The following is an 18498-nucleotide window of genomic DNA, read 5'->3' on the forward strand; positions in this document are numbered from 1 at the left end:
TCCCATTCTTCATCATATCTGTAGGGGGAGAGGACAGTGCCTGACTCACAGTAGGAGGTCAGTAGATAATCTGTTTCGTACATGAACTCTCCAGACTTGCAGTGTTCATGGTGCATTCAGACTTCCTGTCTGCAGTGAGCGTGGGGCTGTCGCCCACCCTCTCCTTTGCCTCTGTCTCCTGCCCTGTGACAGCCCCAGCAGAATTCCCTGCTGAAATGTGGCAACGCCTCACAGGTCTGAACTTCCTTGGTTTGAAGGGCCCTGATGCGGCTCAGTTACCACAGTTACAGAGAGAAGATCCTGAGTAGAAGTTAGGTGGTGACAGATTTCATGTGAAGGTTAGGATGGGTGTCAGGGAGTAGAAGACTAAGAAGGAAAGAGACATGGAGGTTTATCTTCCCAGCCCCCAGGGTTGGTGGGGGTGCGGTTTTGATCTCCCTGCATGTAGCAGAGACCGAAGTCACAGCCTGTCAGGCTGCAGAAGAACGTCTCCTCATGGAGGGAAGATGGGGTGAAGTCAGTCTTGGAAAGTGTCCCATCCAACTTCAAGAATTGAAGATTTTGATAGAAATTAGTAGCTCAGAGACTGACTTCTCATTTGGGCTCACTGGTACATTTTTCGCCTATCTGCTCACATTTTGGCAATTTTTCTCCTCGTTAGCAGTTCTACCAAGGAGTAGGCTTGGGGAATAGAAGGAGCTGAAACTCTCATGAGGCATTTATCTGCTTTGCCACAAGAAGGATGAAGCTGGCTTTCTGGCCTGAAGTTCTGTTTGCAGGACCGTTCCTCTCTTTCATTGCCCTTTCCTGCCTCTTAGGCCCACTGACCCCCCCACTGTGGGCAGTGGAACATTTCGGTTGTTCTTTTTGATTTCTGTGTAAATGCTAATGTTCCAAAAATAATTTCATCTTATTTGCTTGTTTAGAGATGAAAGAACTTGAAAATGTTTTAGCTTTTATTTTAACTTTGTAAATAATCATATTTTGGCATTTTAGATGTCTCAGATGCTGGTCGGTAGACAGATGAGAAAGTCTGACTAATTTTTGCCTTTGTTCCAGGTCCTTTTGTTTAATAAACCTTTGTGGGCCAAACCACAGGGTTCTCTCATGTGAAGGACCGAACATAGCACGTGCCACGTAGCACAAATCATCTGGGACCAGAGTGTGGCCTTGATATAGGGTGGAGTCCCTGGGGAACGGTTCCAGGCAGGTTGGCTCCTTAGATTAACTTCCCTGTATCTTCTCTGAGGACAGCCCTCCTGGGAGTGACAGCATCTCCTTTATAGGCCAGGACGGCACCTTTCTCTGTGCTGGAGTGACAGATGGAGAAGGGTCAGGGGCAGTTTCTGCAGAGGTTTCCAAGGAAGCCCAGGCAAGGCTCAGTCATTAGTTGAATAGTAAGAGAGAAGGAAAAGTCTAAGATGACGCTCTGGTTTCTGTCTTTGGGTGATTAGTTGATTTTGCAGAAAGATAGTGAGTCTGGAATTGTGTATGTTTATTTTGGGGTGCCTACAGAGCTTCCCTGTGGAGTTACCTGAGAGACAGTTGAAAATTCTTTTCTGTGGTTTGGGAGAGATCCCAGCTAGAGATATAGCAACATGTGGAAAAGACCCTTGGAACCATGGCAGAACATAACTGGCCCAAGGACCAAACCTGGGAGAAAACCAGCATTTCACCTTGGGCCTGGGAAGCAGATCTAGTAAAATAAACTGAGAAAGTTCAGAGCCCGAGAAGGAGAACCTGGTGATAGTGATGTCATGGTGTCACCAATGTCACAGTGGGAGGGTGGCAGCCAGCTAAAGGAGCTGGGGAGGGAGTGGGTTTGAGGTCTGAGAAGAGAGCACTGACTGCACCTGCAGGAGCACCTCCTAGGAGGTCTGGAGGCCTAGGGAGGGAGGTGTGAGCAGGAAGGGCCTGGACGTGGGCAGGAGCTGCTCTTCAGGAGGGCGGGCTGGGCAAGGGCCTCAGAGCCAGGAGTGCAGTGACTTAAACAAGGACCAAGTAGACGGCTTTCTTTTCATTTTCTTCCCTCCCTCCTTTCTTTCTCTCTCTCTCAATGGGAAGACTTCAGCACATTTGTAGACGTGGGAGGGAGAAACCATCAAAACGGGGCTGATTAAAGCATCGAAGAAGAGAGGATGTTTCCCCCCATTTGATGGCGCATTCACCTTCAGAGACCCACGTAGCTCCTCTGGGTGACAGTGGTGAAAGACTGATGCACTGGGCAGTTGAGGAGTCGAGGGCTTTTTGGGGTCTTAATAGACACGATATTACATCAGCTCCCACAGGCACAGCAAGTGTTGTGAACAGTTGCTAATAAAAACAATAAGAAATGTTTTCTATGGCATCTTAAATATTAGTTTACGTTCTATCATTTAATTCTCACGACAGCCTTACAAGGTAGTAGGATTATCCCCATTTTATTGATAAGAAGTTCAGTCCCAGAGAAGTTTCACCCCTTGTCTGAGGTTCCATTGCTGGTCAGTGCCAGAGGTCGGTTGGACTTGCTCCGTCTGAATCCCCTGTGCCCTGAGTGTGGCTGCCATTGCGGGCTGCCCCATGCTCTTCCATTCCTGCTGGATCAGGAAGCTGCTTGTGTTAGCAAACGGGCCCTGAGTGCAAAACTGGGATTCGTATAGCTGTCCAGTTGTACAGTACATGGTCCGGAAGGACGTTTTGATATTGTCCCGACCAGGACTAAGGGTGTGGGATATGACAGTGCTCTGGATGCACATTCCTTGCCCAGCTGATAGCCAGGCCTTATTGGGCTCCTCAAGAGGCCTGAGCAGGCACCCCACCCCCTTAGCACTTTTTTTTTTTTTTTTTTTGGTGAGGAAGATTGGTCTTGAGCTAACATCTGTTGCCAATCTTCCTCTTTTTGCTTGAGGAAGATTGTCGCTGAGCTACCATCTGTGCCAGCCTTCCTCTATTTTGTATGTGGGAGGCCTGCCTCAGCATGGCTTGATGAGTGGTGTGTAGGTCCGCACCTGGGATCCAAACTGGTGAACCTGGGCAGCTGAAGTGGAGTGCGTGAACTTAACCACCATGCCACTGGGCTGGCCCCCCTCACTACTCTTTATGAGTCTTCAAAGCAGTATGCAAGATGGCAGACAAAGCTGCACAACCCACTTGTGTCCTTATCCTGGAAGTGCCTTGTCTTGCCCAGATAGGAGTTGGAAATAGATTTTACCAGGCGGATTTTCCTAACATTGGACAGTGAGAAGTTGACACTTGTGTATGTAGGTGCTTGCAGGTAAATATGATCGACGAAATCATTTAGCAAAGAAGCAAATGCATCAGGGAGTTAATTGTAAGGGGAGCAACTTTGAAAGACATTCACTTAAAAAAAAGAAAAATGATAGATTAATGTGTTGCTTTTTTAAAAATCTTCTTGAATAAGAACTATAAATTCTGGGGTGGACAAAAAAGAAAAGAAATGAAAGCAACCTCATTTAGCAGAGACTCCTCCTCCTCTGGGGACACCTTGCTCGGCTACTTGGTTGGTCCCCGCAGAGGCAGGACTCAATGTCCGGAGGTCGTGTTTTCCTCTAGAGCGTGTCCCAAGGGGATGGCCTTGGGCTCATCCCAGGCTTTCAGGGTATTAGATACTACAGATGGGAGAGCAGTGAAGGAGGACTTGTGGGGAGAGTTGTGTCTCTTCCTTTTCCCTGGGGGCTGGATCTTATCTGGGGCTCCCCGTCCCTAATCCCTCCTCCTCGTCCCCACAGCCTTTCCGCTGCGCCCATTGCCATTACTCATGCAACATATCCGGCTCTCTGAAGCGACACTACAACAGGAAGCACCCCAACGAGGAATACGCCAACGTGGGCACTGGGGAGCTAGCGGCTGATGCACTCATCCAGCAAGGTAGGTGGGCTGCCGCCCTTCGGGGGTCTGCTCATTTCCTGCCAGCCCGAGTCCCCATTGAGAAGAGCTGTGACATCCTACAGTACAATCCCAATCTCTGAATGTTTAGTGTTTTAATTCTTCATCGTCATTATTGTTGTCGTCATCTTCCTCCTCATCGTTGTGTATCAGCATCACTTATTGCCAGGATTATATCATAGCAACCTTAATGGAAATCTAAGATGAAAAGGGTAGTAATTTATCCACAGTTTTACCAGCCTCCCCATAATGTTCATTTATCAGTGCTGCCTTCTATTCTGTCCATGCGTACATTTTGCGTAAATGAAAGTTTGTGGCTTACTTTCTTTACTTAACATTGATTAATATGAACATTTTGTTTCCTTTGGTACACTGTCTTTCTAATTACAGTTTCTAAGGGCTTTTTGTAATACATCATCAAACAGAGGCACCTCATTTTGTTTAAACACGCTCTTATTGTTGAACATTGTGGGGGTTCCAGATTTTTCTTTTATTGCAATGAAAAATAATGTGATGGTAAACATATTTATAGGTGAGCTTGTTTAGATTATCCAAAAATATTTATTGAGTGCTCAGATTACGTACTCATCTTGAAAAGGAAAGACTATTTAGAACATTTAAACTAAGGAGAATGGATGAAAACTTCTAATATTATAGGAAAGTTTGAGGGTTTTTTTTTTTTTGCTTTTTTCAATAAATAATCACATATTCCCACCTGAGAGGGTTTAGCTCATGCGCTCTTGCCATATGGAGAAATGCAGTTGTATTTATACCTGCACTTCAGTAATTCAACTGAAAAATGGTTACTGCGTGCAGTATGTCAATTCCTACTCTCTCTCGAGTCCTGTGACTATTTGAAGCTGAAGACAGTTTTGGGAACCTGCCCCCAGTAGGCAAGGCTGTGGGATTGTAAACTCGGCTGCAGCTGAGGACGTTCCGAGTTTTCCTGTGCAGTGTGAAGCTCTGCTTGCTGTAATTGCCGTGAAATGCATCTTCATGTAAAACGAGGAATTGACCGTATCCTTCAGCCCTTTCGGTGACAGGGCTGCTGCACGCAAATAGATGAACAGCATAAAGAACTCAGGGTTGTTTTAAAGCGTCCATCCGGTGTAGCAGGGAGCGTGTGTCTGGTGTTTTCTTTATCGGCGGTTTCGTAGTTTCATGGAACTGGAGAGCAGGATGTGCAGTGGCGCGGCCCTGGCTCAAATCTGCATCCTCCTTCTGTAGCTGTGCCACTTGGGCAGGTTCTCGAACCTCTCCACCTTGGGCTGTTCACCTAAGAGCGGAGTTCATAGCAGCCATCTCACAGGATGGGAGAACACTGGAGTCTCTGGCACTCAATACATTTTCATTCCTTTCTCTTGTATTTTTTTTTTCTGAAAATATCTAAGACCTCTAGAGCCACTGCATTGTTTTTAATGCCCGCCCTGTCCAGGAATCACAGAGGGGAGAATGGATTGCCTTGGAGTCACAGTAAATAACTGGAGTAGCGGGCTAAAATTTGTTTTAGCATCCTTCACACTCTTGGGTTGGGTTGGCAGGAAATAGACGTTTACTGTGGCTGTTGGGACAGGCGTGGGGATCTGATTGATGAGTCTATCATTGCTCTGTGCTTCCAAACTTTCATCATTGCCTTGCAAAGAATGTGCTGAGGTCGAACTGTTTCATGCCCTAAATTTTCAGTTAACTTTCTAAGACTCTCCATAATCAATTGGCGTTCCCTGGCAGGGTCTGGGTTCCAGCTTTAATCTTTGCAGGGGTATTTTTGATCTTATATATATATTTCCTATGCCCCCTTCAAGGGACATATTGAAGAAGGAAGCAACTAAATATCTCCTGGCTCTTAAGAGATATTGTGCCATTGTGTTTTGGCCAGAGAACAGTCTCTGAAATCAGATAGCTGGTTGAGTATGAGCATAGCTTAGAAATCTTGGGAGCACAAAGCTCACACTGTTCTTATATCTGGGACGGGGAAGGGGAATGGAGGGAGAGGGCAGGACTATATAAAATTGCTGTGTTTGGAAATGCTGAGTCATTTGTCATTTGATACCATTGGAATTTTTCATTTTCTTTTGATTAATTTTAAGTAATTCTCCCCATTCCCACTTGGTTTTATTTTCCTCTTCTGCTCACTCATCAAAAAATATCTTCATGGGACTTTGTAATTCCTTGTTTTGATATAGAGGGATGTGTGTTAAAATGATAACATAATAAAAGAACAAGAATAAAATGCAGTTTTCTCAAAAGGATGGTACGGTCTCCTTAATCCAGGTGCAGGGACTCCTTGTCCATCACCTCTGTTCAGACGGTGTCGTAATGTGACACAGGCAGAGCTGTGCACTGTTGAGGAGGGTCCTCCTGCCCACCATGCTCGGGCTTTGGGGAGAGTGTCAATGCACAGCGCTGTAGAGGAGGGAGGGAAGACGGCCAAAAAGGCTGAGACGTTCCCAGGTCACATGTTTCTCTTCCTGGGAGCCTTGTGAGGGAAGGGACCGTGGTGTTTTCCATGGCGTCTGGGATCTTGTCAGCGTGCTCCGGAAGCCCCCTGGAATGAGGGCGGCTCAGGCACCCACTGTGTGTTCTGTGAGTGTTTAACTGCTGGCTCTCCCAGGGGCTGGGAGGGAGGTGTTGGTCTGTTGCACGTGCAACCTCTGTGATGCATTTCCACCATGGCCAATTTTAAGCTACCAATGTGCTGTCACTGAACTGGGAAGAAATGTGAGCCAGTTCCAGCACAACCCTGGTCGAGAGGGCACAGGGGTGACAGTGCCAGCAACGTGCTAGCGGGGCCCCTTCAGGATGCACCAGTTCCCTCAGAACTCCAGTTTTTGGTAATTAGACTTGTACTGAATGCTTTGTAAATGTTTTATCCCCTGTTTATATTTTATGTACCTCTGATATTTTGATGGCAGATCGGACAACCTCTTATTGACTCCTCTCAGCCCATCGCTTGTTCATTAATACAGATTTGAGGCATTTTCATGCACAAATACACATCTTCACGTTGTGTTGCTTCACTGGGCCCGCCCCTTTCCTCCCCTTAAAATACAGCTGGTGAAGCTAGCTCGAGAGCTGGTCCACTAAATCACAGGTTGTGAGAGGCATAAGAGGCTTTGGTGCTAAGCTTCACAAGTTATTTGCTCACTCCTGGAGCTCACAGTGAGGTGAAGATGGGACCTAGCAGGCTGGTCATTTTCCGGTGACCTCCAGGCACTCCTTCAAGTCACTCCAGGTTATTGGCACAAGCACAGGGTTGGGAGTCCGATGGACCTGAGGCTGGGGTCTCTGATCACTGGCCCTTGAACCAGTTACTTAACTCCTCTGAATGTCAGTTTATACATCTTCCAAAGAGGAGGGGCTGAAACCTGCCCACCGGGTTGCCAAGATCAGATGTTACTCCCTCAGATTCCAGACCATGCCTGCTGTGTAATGAAGGCTTGATGAATGGTTCAAATGTGCTGTCATGTTTGTCCCGGAGCCCTTCTTCGCCACCTATCTCCTAAGCTCCTTGTGTGTCCGACACTGTGCTAGGCACTGGGGTATGGTGGCATTTATTGTTCCTACTGCCTGGATTGGGGACAAAGGCGGGACAGCTCGTCCACGGCTCCGGGTTCTGACTCTGCAACAGAAACTGTGCGTTCCTTTCAACAGTGCCCGTGTTGCTCACAGGAGGAGAATTAGCTGCTTCTCCCGGGTGCTGGCTCTTCTCTCAGGCCCCCGATCTTAGAGGTCACTGAGGTGGGGGTAGGTATTGAGATAAGAGAAGCAATGCGAGGAGGAGAGTCGAGGAGAAGGCTTGGTTTGTGGCATCTGCTAAAATCTTTGCATTATTTTGAACTATATTAACAGACTGTCACTATGTGTACATGTGTACCCTGGATGTATATTCATATCTTAGTTTTTCACACCAGATTCAGGGAAAATAGTATAGAAGAAAATCAGAAGCTATCAGGTAAGAGAAAACTCATTTGTCTGAATTTCGACATTTTTATTTTAAAATTGTTTTTGTTAGGGCCCAGGTTCCATACATTATTGGTAGATGCTTCCTGTGATGTGGTGTTATGCTGCGTTATTGGTTGTTATTTCGTATGTTAACTTCTCTCTCACAAAGGCCCTGTGAGGTTAGCATCATCATTCTTGGTTTAAAATGGGGAAATGCAGGGAAGGAAAAATGACCAGCCCAGGCCACAATATGAGCAGCTGGCTGAGCCAAACCCGGCTCCAGATTCAGAGTCTGGTTCCTTAGCACTGACGGACTGATGTCCCCTGATGTTGGTCTCCAGTTTGCACTCATTAAAAAGGGAGAGGAGAAGGAGGAGGCATGGTCCTATTCTGGGATGCTGATTGGTTCACCTTTGCTCGTGGTCCCATGATCACATGTTGCGAGGTTACACACACGGGTGCTGTGGACTTGCTCTCATTTCTCCGTCTCCAGGTCTAGTTGTTGAGCTGACTGGACGCTGACTCTGGGACCTCGCTCTCTTTCATCCACTTCCCTGTGGTTGTCCAGAGGATCCAGGTCTCAAGATTTGGGAGAGTGCGTGAGGGGACCAAGAGGGATGGTGGAGACCTTGTTTAGGCTCCATTTACCGAGTGATCCTCATAGGGGTTCGGGACTTTGGCCTGGCTAATAACAAAATGCACCGTATTTTCCCCTTGCTATATTTTCTTTTGTGCTATTTTTCTTGGGGATCTCACGGGAAGGGGTTGAGATTGAGACAGGATTCTGATATCCCTGGGTCCATGGCCAGATAATTATCTAACAGCATGCATGTCACCAGGAGCCCCCTCCCTCAGTGCTTATTACATGTGATCCCACTTGATTACTACCCTGAGCGCATTTCCTGGTTCCGTGCTGGGGCTCTGGCTGGACCCCAGGGCAGGCACTGAATTAAGAGACAGCAACAAGTGAGAATGTCAGCAAAGTCCAATTCCCTATTTTGCTTGTTAATATCGTAAAATCAAACTGCTCTGTACCCGCTTTCCTTTGGTAGTTGAGCTGCGTTTGTGCCATTTACCCGGTAGCCCCTGTGAGTTTCCTTTCACCTTTGTAACAAAGGACCAGAAACTTGGTGGTGGTTTAAAACAACACAAATTTATCATCTTTCAGTTCTGAAGGTCACACGTCCAAGATGAGTCTCACAGGCCGAAGTCAAGTTTGCTAACAAATCTGTACTCTTCCTGGAGGCTCTGGGAAGAATCTGTCTTCTTGCCTTTTTCCTCTTCTAGAGGCCCCAGCATTCCTTGACTTGTGCCCCCTCTTCCATCTTCAAAGCCAGCAGTGGCTAATAGAGTCTTTCTCATGTTGCATTGCTATGACCTTCTCTCTGCCCCCTTCTTCAAAGGACTCTGGTGATTACATTAGGTCCACCCAGATAATCCGGAATAATCTCCCCATCTCAGGATCCTCAACTGAGTCACATCTTTGAAGTCCCTTTTGCCCTGTAAGGTAACATGTTCACAGTTTCCAGGATTAGGGTGTGAATACTTTTGGGGGCCCATTATTCTGCCTACTGCAGGGATTTTTTTAAGGATATGAGCTTTGGCATTTTTAACCTTAAAGAAAACCAGGACCCTGAGAGTTTAAGGAAGTGGTTCCGGGTCACATGAGCAAGTGCCCAATTAGGTCTTCTGACCGCCCCACCCAGTGTTCCATGCCACTCCAGGAGTTATATTACTAGAAATGGAATTGAATTTTCAATAACATTGGCCACTACAAAGGAGCGCAAATATTTTAATGCCTGAAACCCCTCCAGAATATATTGCATTCCAGAAAGAGCAAAGGATGCCAAGATCGATTTTTAAATTGCTCCTGAAATTCTCTCCTTTGCCTGGTGCATCATTCCTTATGAGGAAGTCATGACTTGGAGCTTCGCAGCTCTTACACTGTGCACTTAATCTCAATGCTGTGAGTGAATCCACCAGGTCTTCCGGTGACCTTTACTGTGCACCGCCTAAGAGTTTAATGAATTGAAATAGAAATTAATTTCTCTCGGCTTTGATGTCAATTAACTGGCAGAGTTATACATTTGGTCTAGATTACATATTTTCATTTGTTGTTCTTTAATTAAAGTCACCGTGGCAAAGGTTGAAGTTTTAATTAACGCGGGGGTATTATCATATTAATTTTAATTTAAACATAATATAAGAATGTTTTCCTCCCTAAATTACTTTCCATTAAAGAGTACCCCAGAAGGAGTCTTTCATTTCACTTTAAATACAGCCGAAGTTTAACCTTAAGATAGTTTGCTTTTGTTCATTGCCTCATATTAAGTCTTTATAGAAGCAGCATCAGTTTAACCAAAAGAAAAGGCAGAAGTGCTCACACCTTGGAGGGTTTTAAAAGGAAAAGACACTATTTTAGATGATTAATAAGTGATAACTAAGGAGACTTAAAACTCAATTTAATCTGGCCAAGAAAGAATAAGCCCATTTGGTTCTGCCTAAATAAGAGAAAAAAGTGCAGAGTGTTTGAGTTTCAGAAAATAGCATCTATTTGAGCTGCCTTTTCTGTAGAATATTCTAGAAGTTTAGAATTTGGAGCCTATTGCTTGTCTTCTGCTGAGTCTGCCCCCTGTCTCTGTCAGACCCTTTGTCCTGTGCCCTCCTAGTGTCAGGAGGCTGTAACGCAGTGAGCTGAAGGTGCGAGGAGATGTGCTGTTAGTCATCTGGGTTGCCTTGCGTTTCTGCTAATGGCTATTTGGGGGGCTCACCCACCACCAAGCTGATAGACAAGAAACCTCAATCGTAGAACAATGCTCTGTTAGACTCCACTGACATGGAATTGATGCAAGAGATCGAGCACATCGTAACTGGATCTGGGAGATGCTTAAAGTGTGCAATGCATCTGCATGAGATTTGTCTGGTTCTTATATACTTTGTCAAGACAAGCTTGTCATCAGGACAGAATTCCTCTACTCGCTTCTTAGTGCCCCAGTGAGAAAGAAATAAACATGGCAGCCTGAGATACACTCAGTGTTCAGTTCAGCTCTTCCACTGCCTAAGTATAAGCTCCTTAGTAATGCCAGAGAAAATGCTGGACATCACTGGATGTGCACATCAGGGATGCAGAAGGGCCTGAGCATTTGAGAGGCTTTGGCGCTCCAGGCAGAGGACAAGGAGCCTGTACAGGAATTTGAGTCAGAAGGATGCTTGGTGGAAGAACCAGGAATAAGTGGTGTCACAGAAGCCCGGGAAGAAGAGATCTGGCTAGAGAATGTGGTCGGTATTGTTATATAATGCACAGAAGTCACACTGGACAGCAGCACAGCCCGGGGTCAAGCCTGTGGGTCCTAGAGTTAGCCTGACTTGGATTGAGTTCTTGGCTTTGCAGAGTGATCTCAGAACTATTGCTTGACCATCTTAACCTCCATATAAACAGCTGGTCATGCTTGTATCACAGGGCTACTGTGAAGAATGTGTGACTTAATGTATGAGGTGTCGGACACAGTACACTGCCCGATAAAGGGAAGATGTGCTTGTTGTTGTTGTCAATGGTGGTCATGGTACTAGTAGTAAAATAAAGAGTGCAAAGTGTTTGTTGGATTAACCAATGAAGGAGTGAGTTGATCTTGACATATGCAGGAGAGCGACAGGGAGCGGAAAGCAGCTGGCTGTGGCGTAAGCTCGCAGGGCTTCTCAGCCCTAAAAAGGGCCAGATCGTTCTTTGCTGTGGGGCTGCCCTGTGGAATGTAGGATGTTTGGCAGCCTCCCTGGTCTCTACTCACCAGGTGCCAGTAGCACTCCCCAGTGGTGATACCCTAAACTTTCTCCAGACACTGCCCAACGTGCGCTGTCTGAGAGGCACAATTGCCCCTGGTTCAGAGCCACCTGCCTCAGTAGTGAAGAGAGGCAAGGACGTGATGACTGCTTAGTATTTTTGTGGTTTGGATTTATAATCTTAATTTGACTGTTTCTTTTGAATAGGCAGTTTTGCTCACATGGAATAAAATTTAAAAGATTCACGAGGCTATTTAGTGAAGACTGGCCCTCCTCCCTTTGCCGTCCAGCCTGTTCTCCGTCTCCGCAGGAGCGAGTTGTACCAGTTTCTTGTGAGTTCTTGGACCCAGAGACTCTTCCCAGAATCCTGGCTGTGAAGGGAAGAGGAAAGGGGGCGCTGTACCTAGGCAGGAGAATGGGTTTTTGTCCCCTTGGATAAGACTGAACATATTTGTTTGCTGAGGGGACACATGAGCGCAGAGGGAAGGGGCAAAGATGCAGAGGAGACTTGGGGGCTGGTTGGAGAAAGACCTGAAGAAAGAAGATTTGCTGAGACCCAGAGTCAGTGAGTCAAGATATGTTGATTGGAGACCTGCTGGATGCCAAGAGCTGGGACCTGAGTAGTTTAAAAGCTTCACGAAGTCCCTGCCCTCATGAAGGTGCCATGTTAGAAGGGAAGATGGACAGGAAACATGTATAGGAAGGATAAATAGTGCAAATTTAGGCGCTGATCATTGTGACAACGAATATACAATGGGGAAATCCCATAGAGAGATTTAGGGGCTCTGTGTTTGAGGGGTTGCCTTAGCTAGGGGTGTCAGAGGAGGCCTTGCTGAAGAGGTGATGCTTGAGTTGAGAGCCTAGTGAGGAGGAGGAGAGGGGCAAATGGAAATATTGGAGGAAGAGGTTCCAAGCAGGTGTCCTGAGAAGGGAAGGAGCTTGGTCAATGCAGAAGACAGAGAAAGGAGAGATAGGGAGAGAGGAGGAGAAAAGGTCAGAGAGGGAGGCAGGGACGAGGTCACGTAGGGGTCACAGGCCACATTAAGGAGCTGGAATTTTATTCTGGGTTGATAGAAAGCCATTGGAGAGCTTTATACCTGTGAGAGATGTGATTTATGTTTATGCAAGACCATTCTGTGTGCTGGGTGGAGAGCAGACCAACAGTGGCTGCAGGGAGACCAGCTAGGAGCCATTTGCTCCCATCTGTGCAAATGACTATGACAATGGGCGCCTGGGCTTGGAGGGCCTGGGAGACACTGGGATGCACAGTGGTGTTTGGGCTGTGTGAGGGTGTGGTACCTACTGGACAGACGTCTCAGGGTGGAGTGCAGAGGTCTGGACTAGAGGTACAAACAGCACAGTCACCCGCTTGTGGATAATATGTGAAGTGTGACTTGTCTCCTAGGAATCAGGACCAGGGCACACTCTCACGTCAAGGGGCAGGAGGAGGAACCTGGAGCAGAATGTCTGAGCCCTCAGTGGGGTCTCATGGCCTGCAGGGGTGAACAGGAGCCAGCAAAGGGACAGAGTAAGAGGGCCTAGTGAGGCTGTAGAGAAAACAGGTGGTGGGAGGGTCTTGGAGGCCTGAGGACCAGGGTGCTCAGTGGAATGGTACCTGCACCCACAGAGAGCTTGGAAACTTGAGGGGCTTTTTACAAATGTCCTCTGTAATTGTGTCTGAGCAGTCTCAGTTTAAAATATCTGTTAGCTTATTATACAGCACATTCCTTTTATTTCTCTTTTATAGTAGTGTATTATGTTGGTTTTCAGAAACTATATATTGTAGTAAGTTACATCATCTACAGATTTCATTTCAGAATAATAAAGTGTGAAAATATTTGTCATAGAAAGGGGCATTGAGTCTGATAGGTTTTAGAACAGTGCTATGGAAGGTGAAGAGCCTGGTCTCTGAAGGAGGACAAGAACCTTGTCCAGGGATGGGGTCAGCGCAGGCATTGAAGGGTGCAGATGAACAGAACTCTGTAGTACAAGAAAGTTGAGAAACTTCATTGTGAAGTAGGAGGTAAGAACATAGGTTGTGATTGAAAGAGGGAGTTGACGATCATGTAGGGGTCTTAGTGACATTGACGGATAATTGGTTACTCTTCCGGATAAGTGGAAAGAGAGGACTAGGGAAACAATGCTTGAGGTTGGAAACGTGGCAATAGAAATAAGGATGGTTTTGGGATTCGCCTCGGCCTCCTAGGATAAGAGCAGAGAAGCCTAGTAGTTGGGTTGGTTCTGGGTTGTGGATTTGCCGTGCAGGTTTGAGAGAAAAAGTGGCCGAGGATGTTGAGGGTTTTGTCAATGAAAGTTTGAAGGTATGGGCTCTGGAGTGGAAGCTGTCCAGAGAGGGAAGCAGCAATAGGAGGGGCCTGGAGGATGGGGAGAAAATGGAAGAGGGTGCAAACTGGAGGGCCTCAAGAGGTAAAAGACTAATGGTGCTGAGAGAGAGCAAGCTGGCTGACTGGCTCAGCGTGGGATGTTTGGTTTAGCCCCATGCCTGGTGCTAACTAATCACAGGAACGAGATTTCGTAATTAGTGAAGTGGTCAGAAAGTTTCTTGGGATAGAAGAAGTCAAAGAACTGTGAGATTAGTGCATTAAGGTCACCTAGTATTATAGACTTTATGTGGAGACGCACTGGGATGGAGAGGGCCTGGATCCCAAGGTTTCTGATGGGGACAGCACTGTGGGTAGAAGGAACACAACTAGGAGATGTACCTACTCTAGGATGGCAGCGGCATTGCTGCCCGGCCCTGTCCCTGGCCTCTTCCTTACCTGGGGCTTCTGGGCAGGAACGGTTTCCACCTGAGAGGACTTATCAGAGAGCCTCAAGATGGAGGGGGGGAGCCGGCTCTCTGTGATGAGGCCAGTGTGATGAAGTCAAGGTAGGGAATTTTGTGGCCGGGGTTCTGAGACCAGGGTGCAGTGAAAGGCTTGGCCGGGAGAGGAGAAGCCGTGGGCCATGGGCTTCTCATGGGTGGAGAAACGTGGACCAGAACTGGGTGCGTGGCAGGAATGGATGAGAGGCCTGAGGAGCCTGCCCTGGGGTGACCTGCTGGAACTGGCTGGCCCCCAAGTTCCAGACAACTATAGGGATGGAGACTTTGGTGAAGATGCTTGCTGCCCCAGCCCAGCTCCGGGGACAGGCCTGACGGTGCCAGCGGGACCCTGGCTGCTCCGCGTCCCTGTAGATTTGGACACCTGACTCCAGGACTGCACTTAGCAGTTAGCCTCCAGAGACTGAGTTTGCTTCTGAAAACTCCCTGTTCAAAGTGATTTTTGTCCAGTCTCTAATTGTTGCTGCTCCTGTTATAATTTTAGGAAGATAGTCTTTTGTGTGACTCTAAGCATGTTTTTTTTTTAACCTAGAGTTTTACATGCTCTTAATTAAAGCATCCAGACACTTCCCAGAACATGTGCAAAATTTAATCAGTTCAATAAATAGTGGCATTTCAGGATATGACCAGCTCTTTAACTTGTCCTTTATTGGGAAATTCACATGGGAATTTATACTGATGGCTCAGCTCCTGTTGTGAAGAAGACTGAGACTCTGGTGTTGGTCTCAGTGTTTTGGGTCAAAGGAGATTGAAAAAGCAGCCATTGTTCTTCCCTTATTTCTGTTTTCTAAATTACGTGTTATTTACAAGTGAAAAAAATGAAAGAATGATTTAAGCCACTCACCCAACTCGGCCAAGGGAATTGTGTGACTCATCTTCTTTCTCTCTGGCACCTGAAATATTAAGTATAGATGAGGCTCTCTACAAATGCTCATTCAATAAATGAAAAAGAGTACATTAAGTTGTAAAATGTCTGCCCTGAAAAACATATGTGCTGTTGCTGTTCTGTTCCAACACTAAGGTAAGTTTGGATTGAGTATAAGAAAACGTGCTCCTTAGACTTGAGACATTGGGACGACAGGCGGAACGGTGCTGTTTTCTGTGCTGGGAACACTTTGTCCTCTCTCTGTGCTTCCAGGTGGTTTGAAGTGTCCTGTCTGCAGCTTTGTGTATGGCACCAAATGGGAGTTCAACCGGCACTTGAAGAACAAGCACGGCCTGAAGCTGGTGGAAAATGAAGGCGATCCCAAGTGGGAGGTAACTTTGTCAAGTGTGGTTTGGATCCCTGACATTTCTAAAGCCAAGTGGCCGACCGGATAAGCCCAGGTGCTGGGCACAGACAGCTGGTCCTCAGAGCACTGGGCTTTCTGGTTGGGAAACTTGGAAATCTTTTCAAATCGTGTCTCATATTGGAGGGGTTGAATGGGGTGAGATCTGAGTCATGCTGCGACTTCTTACTCTGGGTTGTATTTAGGCTGTTTTGTGAAGGTCTGTATCGGTCTCCTTGACATTTTCACTTCTTTTATTCACAAATCCAGAGTTTCAGATATTGCATCTGAAAGCAGAATGCAAGGCCAGGAGACTCTTGCCAGTGCTCACAGGAGGCAGGAAGGGCCCACTGCCTGGCTGTAGCCCTGCTCTCCCTCCACCGAAGGCGTGGCTCCTACTTGCCATCTTTGTTTCTCCCTCAGGGATTGGAACCAGTCACCTAGCTGAAAAAAGATCTGTATTACCAAGCCAGTAGCCATTTCTCTTTTCAGATACAGGGGTTACTACATGGCCTAATTGCAGTTTACCTAAGGCAGGTTTTCTCAAACTCAGCACTATTGAAATTGTGACCTAGATAATTCTTTGTTGTGGGGGGCTGTCCTGTGCCTTTGAGGACGTTTAGTAGCATCATTCACCTCTACCCACTAGATACCACTAGCATCCCCAGTTGTGAAAACCAGAAATATCACAGACACTGCCAGTGTCCCCCAGGAGTCAAAATCATCCCCAGCTGAGAACCACTTCCCTAAGGACCTTTAGAGGCATCAGCGCATCCGGTGGTTAATAGTAAGGGCTTTGAAACAAATTCAACAACAGATAAAAAAATAACACATCATGACAGTGTGGGGGTTATTCCAGAATGCAAAGGAAGGGTGGTTCAGTAGGAGGGAATATGTTAATATAATCCATCTTAATAACAGAACTGGGAGAAAAATGAGATGATCGTCTTCAGAGATGTGGGAAAGGTATTTGACGACATTTAGCATCCACTGATAAATACATTCAGTAAAGTGGAATTTGATGAATATATGTTAATGTGAAAAACAAAATATATGTCTCTCTGCCCCAAAGCCAGCCTCTTCCTTCATGGGGAGGGAACCACTGGAGGGTTTCTCGCTGAAGTCGGGAACAAGACAAGAATGGTACTCCTTAACAGCACAGAGGAGACCTCAGCTAGTGCATTAGACAGGGCAAAGTAGATAGAGACAGAAGAATTAGAAGAGAAGAAAGGAAGCATCTGTATCTGCAGAGGACAGGATTATATATTTGGAAAATCCAAAAGAATGAATGAAAAATTACTACACACAATAAGCAGATTAAAGAATCAATATATAATAATCAATAGCTTATATATAGAGAGAGGGGCTAGAGGAAAAGGATCAGAGATTTAAGTGTAAAAACAGTGATATTTCACAAATATAAGAAGAAAACATAATCTAGTTCATTTCTAAATTGAGAGTGTGGAGAACTTTCCTAATTATAACTCAAAATCTAGATTCAATAAGGCAAAAGATTGAAAAAAACTGATTACATGAAAAAAAGTCTTAAGTCTTATGGAAAAAAACTCAAACAAAGTAAAAAGAGACAAATGACAAAAAAATATTTTCAAGGGCTGGGCAGGTGGCGCAGCGGTTAAGTTCACACGTTCTGCTTTGGTGGTACAGAGTTCACTGGTTCAGACCCCAGGTACAGACCTACACACTGCTTATCAAGCCATGCTGTGGCAGGCGTCTCACATATAAAGTAGAGGAAGATGGGCACTGATGTTAGCTCAGGGCCAGTCTTCCTCAGCAAAAAAGAGGAGGATTGGCGGCAGATGTTAGCTCAGGGCTAATCTTCTTTAAAAAAAGAATAATATTTTCAGTCATATCATAGAAAAAGGATCAATATCTTTACATTATAAAAGGCTTCTAAAATAGTGATGAAAAAGATCAACAACCCAAGAGAAAAATGGGCAAGAGTAAAGAAAGGTTCGTAGAAAAAGAAATGCAAATGACCTTGAATATCTGAAAACATGATCAACCTCACACATAATAAATGTTAATTAAAACTAGACAGAGAATTTCTTATCTATTAGATTGGCAAGAATCCAAAAGTTTGATGTCATCTCTTGTTGGAGAGGCTGAGGGGAAAATGCACTTTCATACATTGCTGGTGGGAATGCAAAATGTGCCACCTCTGTGAAGGGGAATTTAGCAATATCTAGTAAAATTACATGTGCATTTCTTTATAAATTAACTAAACAAGCCAACCATTAGAAAACTATCCCAAAGTTATACTGACAAAAATGAGAAAAGGTGCCTGCACAGGCTATATGCTGCAGCACTGTGTGTGTATAGATAGATACAGTGTGTGTGTAAATACCAGTAGATAGCTGGTTCTTGGTTTTCATTATTGTACCACAGTTATGTCAGATATAAACTTTGGGGGAAGCTGGGTGAAGGGTATATGGGAACTCTCTGCACTGTCTTTGTACTCCTCTGTAAACCTAAAAATATTTCACAATAAAATAGTTATAAAAAGGGGGAATTATCTGTGGAAAACGGAGTAGACCACAAGATGGAAGAGAGAAAGAGAGAAGCTAAACTTCTCTTAGTATACCTGGCTGTGCAGATTGGACTGTGCAACCATGGAAATATATCATATAATAATAAAGAAGGTTAAGCTTTTAAAAAAGCAAGCCCTCAAAATTGAGAGTAAAATGAAATAAATGACCCTAACCGTATATCAAAACGATGGCATAACTGCGCAGAGAGGGACTATCTTAAGAGCCTTAAGATAGG

The 18498-nt window shown here is 45.7% G+C and overlaps 1 protein-coding gene across 6 annotated transcripts in view; it reads left to right on the top strand.

Moving 5' to 3' along the window:
* Positions 1-18498, top strand: part of ZFAT (zinc finger and AT-hook domain containing) — a 202247-nt gene that overhangs the window by 152739 nt on the left and 31010 nt on the right. For all 6 annotated transcript variants that reach the window (XM_046642476.1, XM_046642477.1, XM_046642481.1 and 3 more), the window contains 2 exons: positions 3729-3867; positions 15585-15703. In XM_046642476.1, coding sequence (XP_046498432.1) covers positions 3729-3867; positions 15585-15703 — 258 coding nt within the window. Of the gene's footprint in view, positions 1-3728; positions 3868-15584; positions 15704-18498 lie in introns of those variants that run through there.

Source organism: Equus quagga, chromosome 16, assembly GCF_021613505.1.
Source record: "Equus quagga isolate Etosha38 chromosome 16, UCLA_HA_Equagga_1.0, whole genome shotgun sequence".
In the NCBI taxonomy this organism is placed as follows: domain Eukaryota; kingdom Metazoa; phylum Chordata; class Mammalia; order Perissodactyla; family Equidae; genus Equus; species Equus quagga.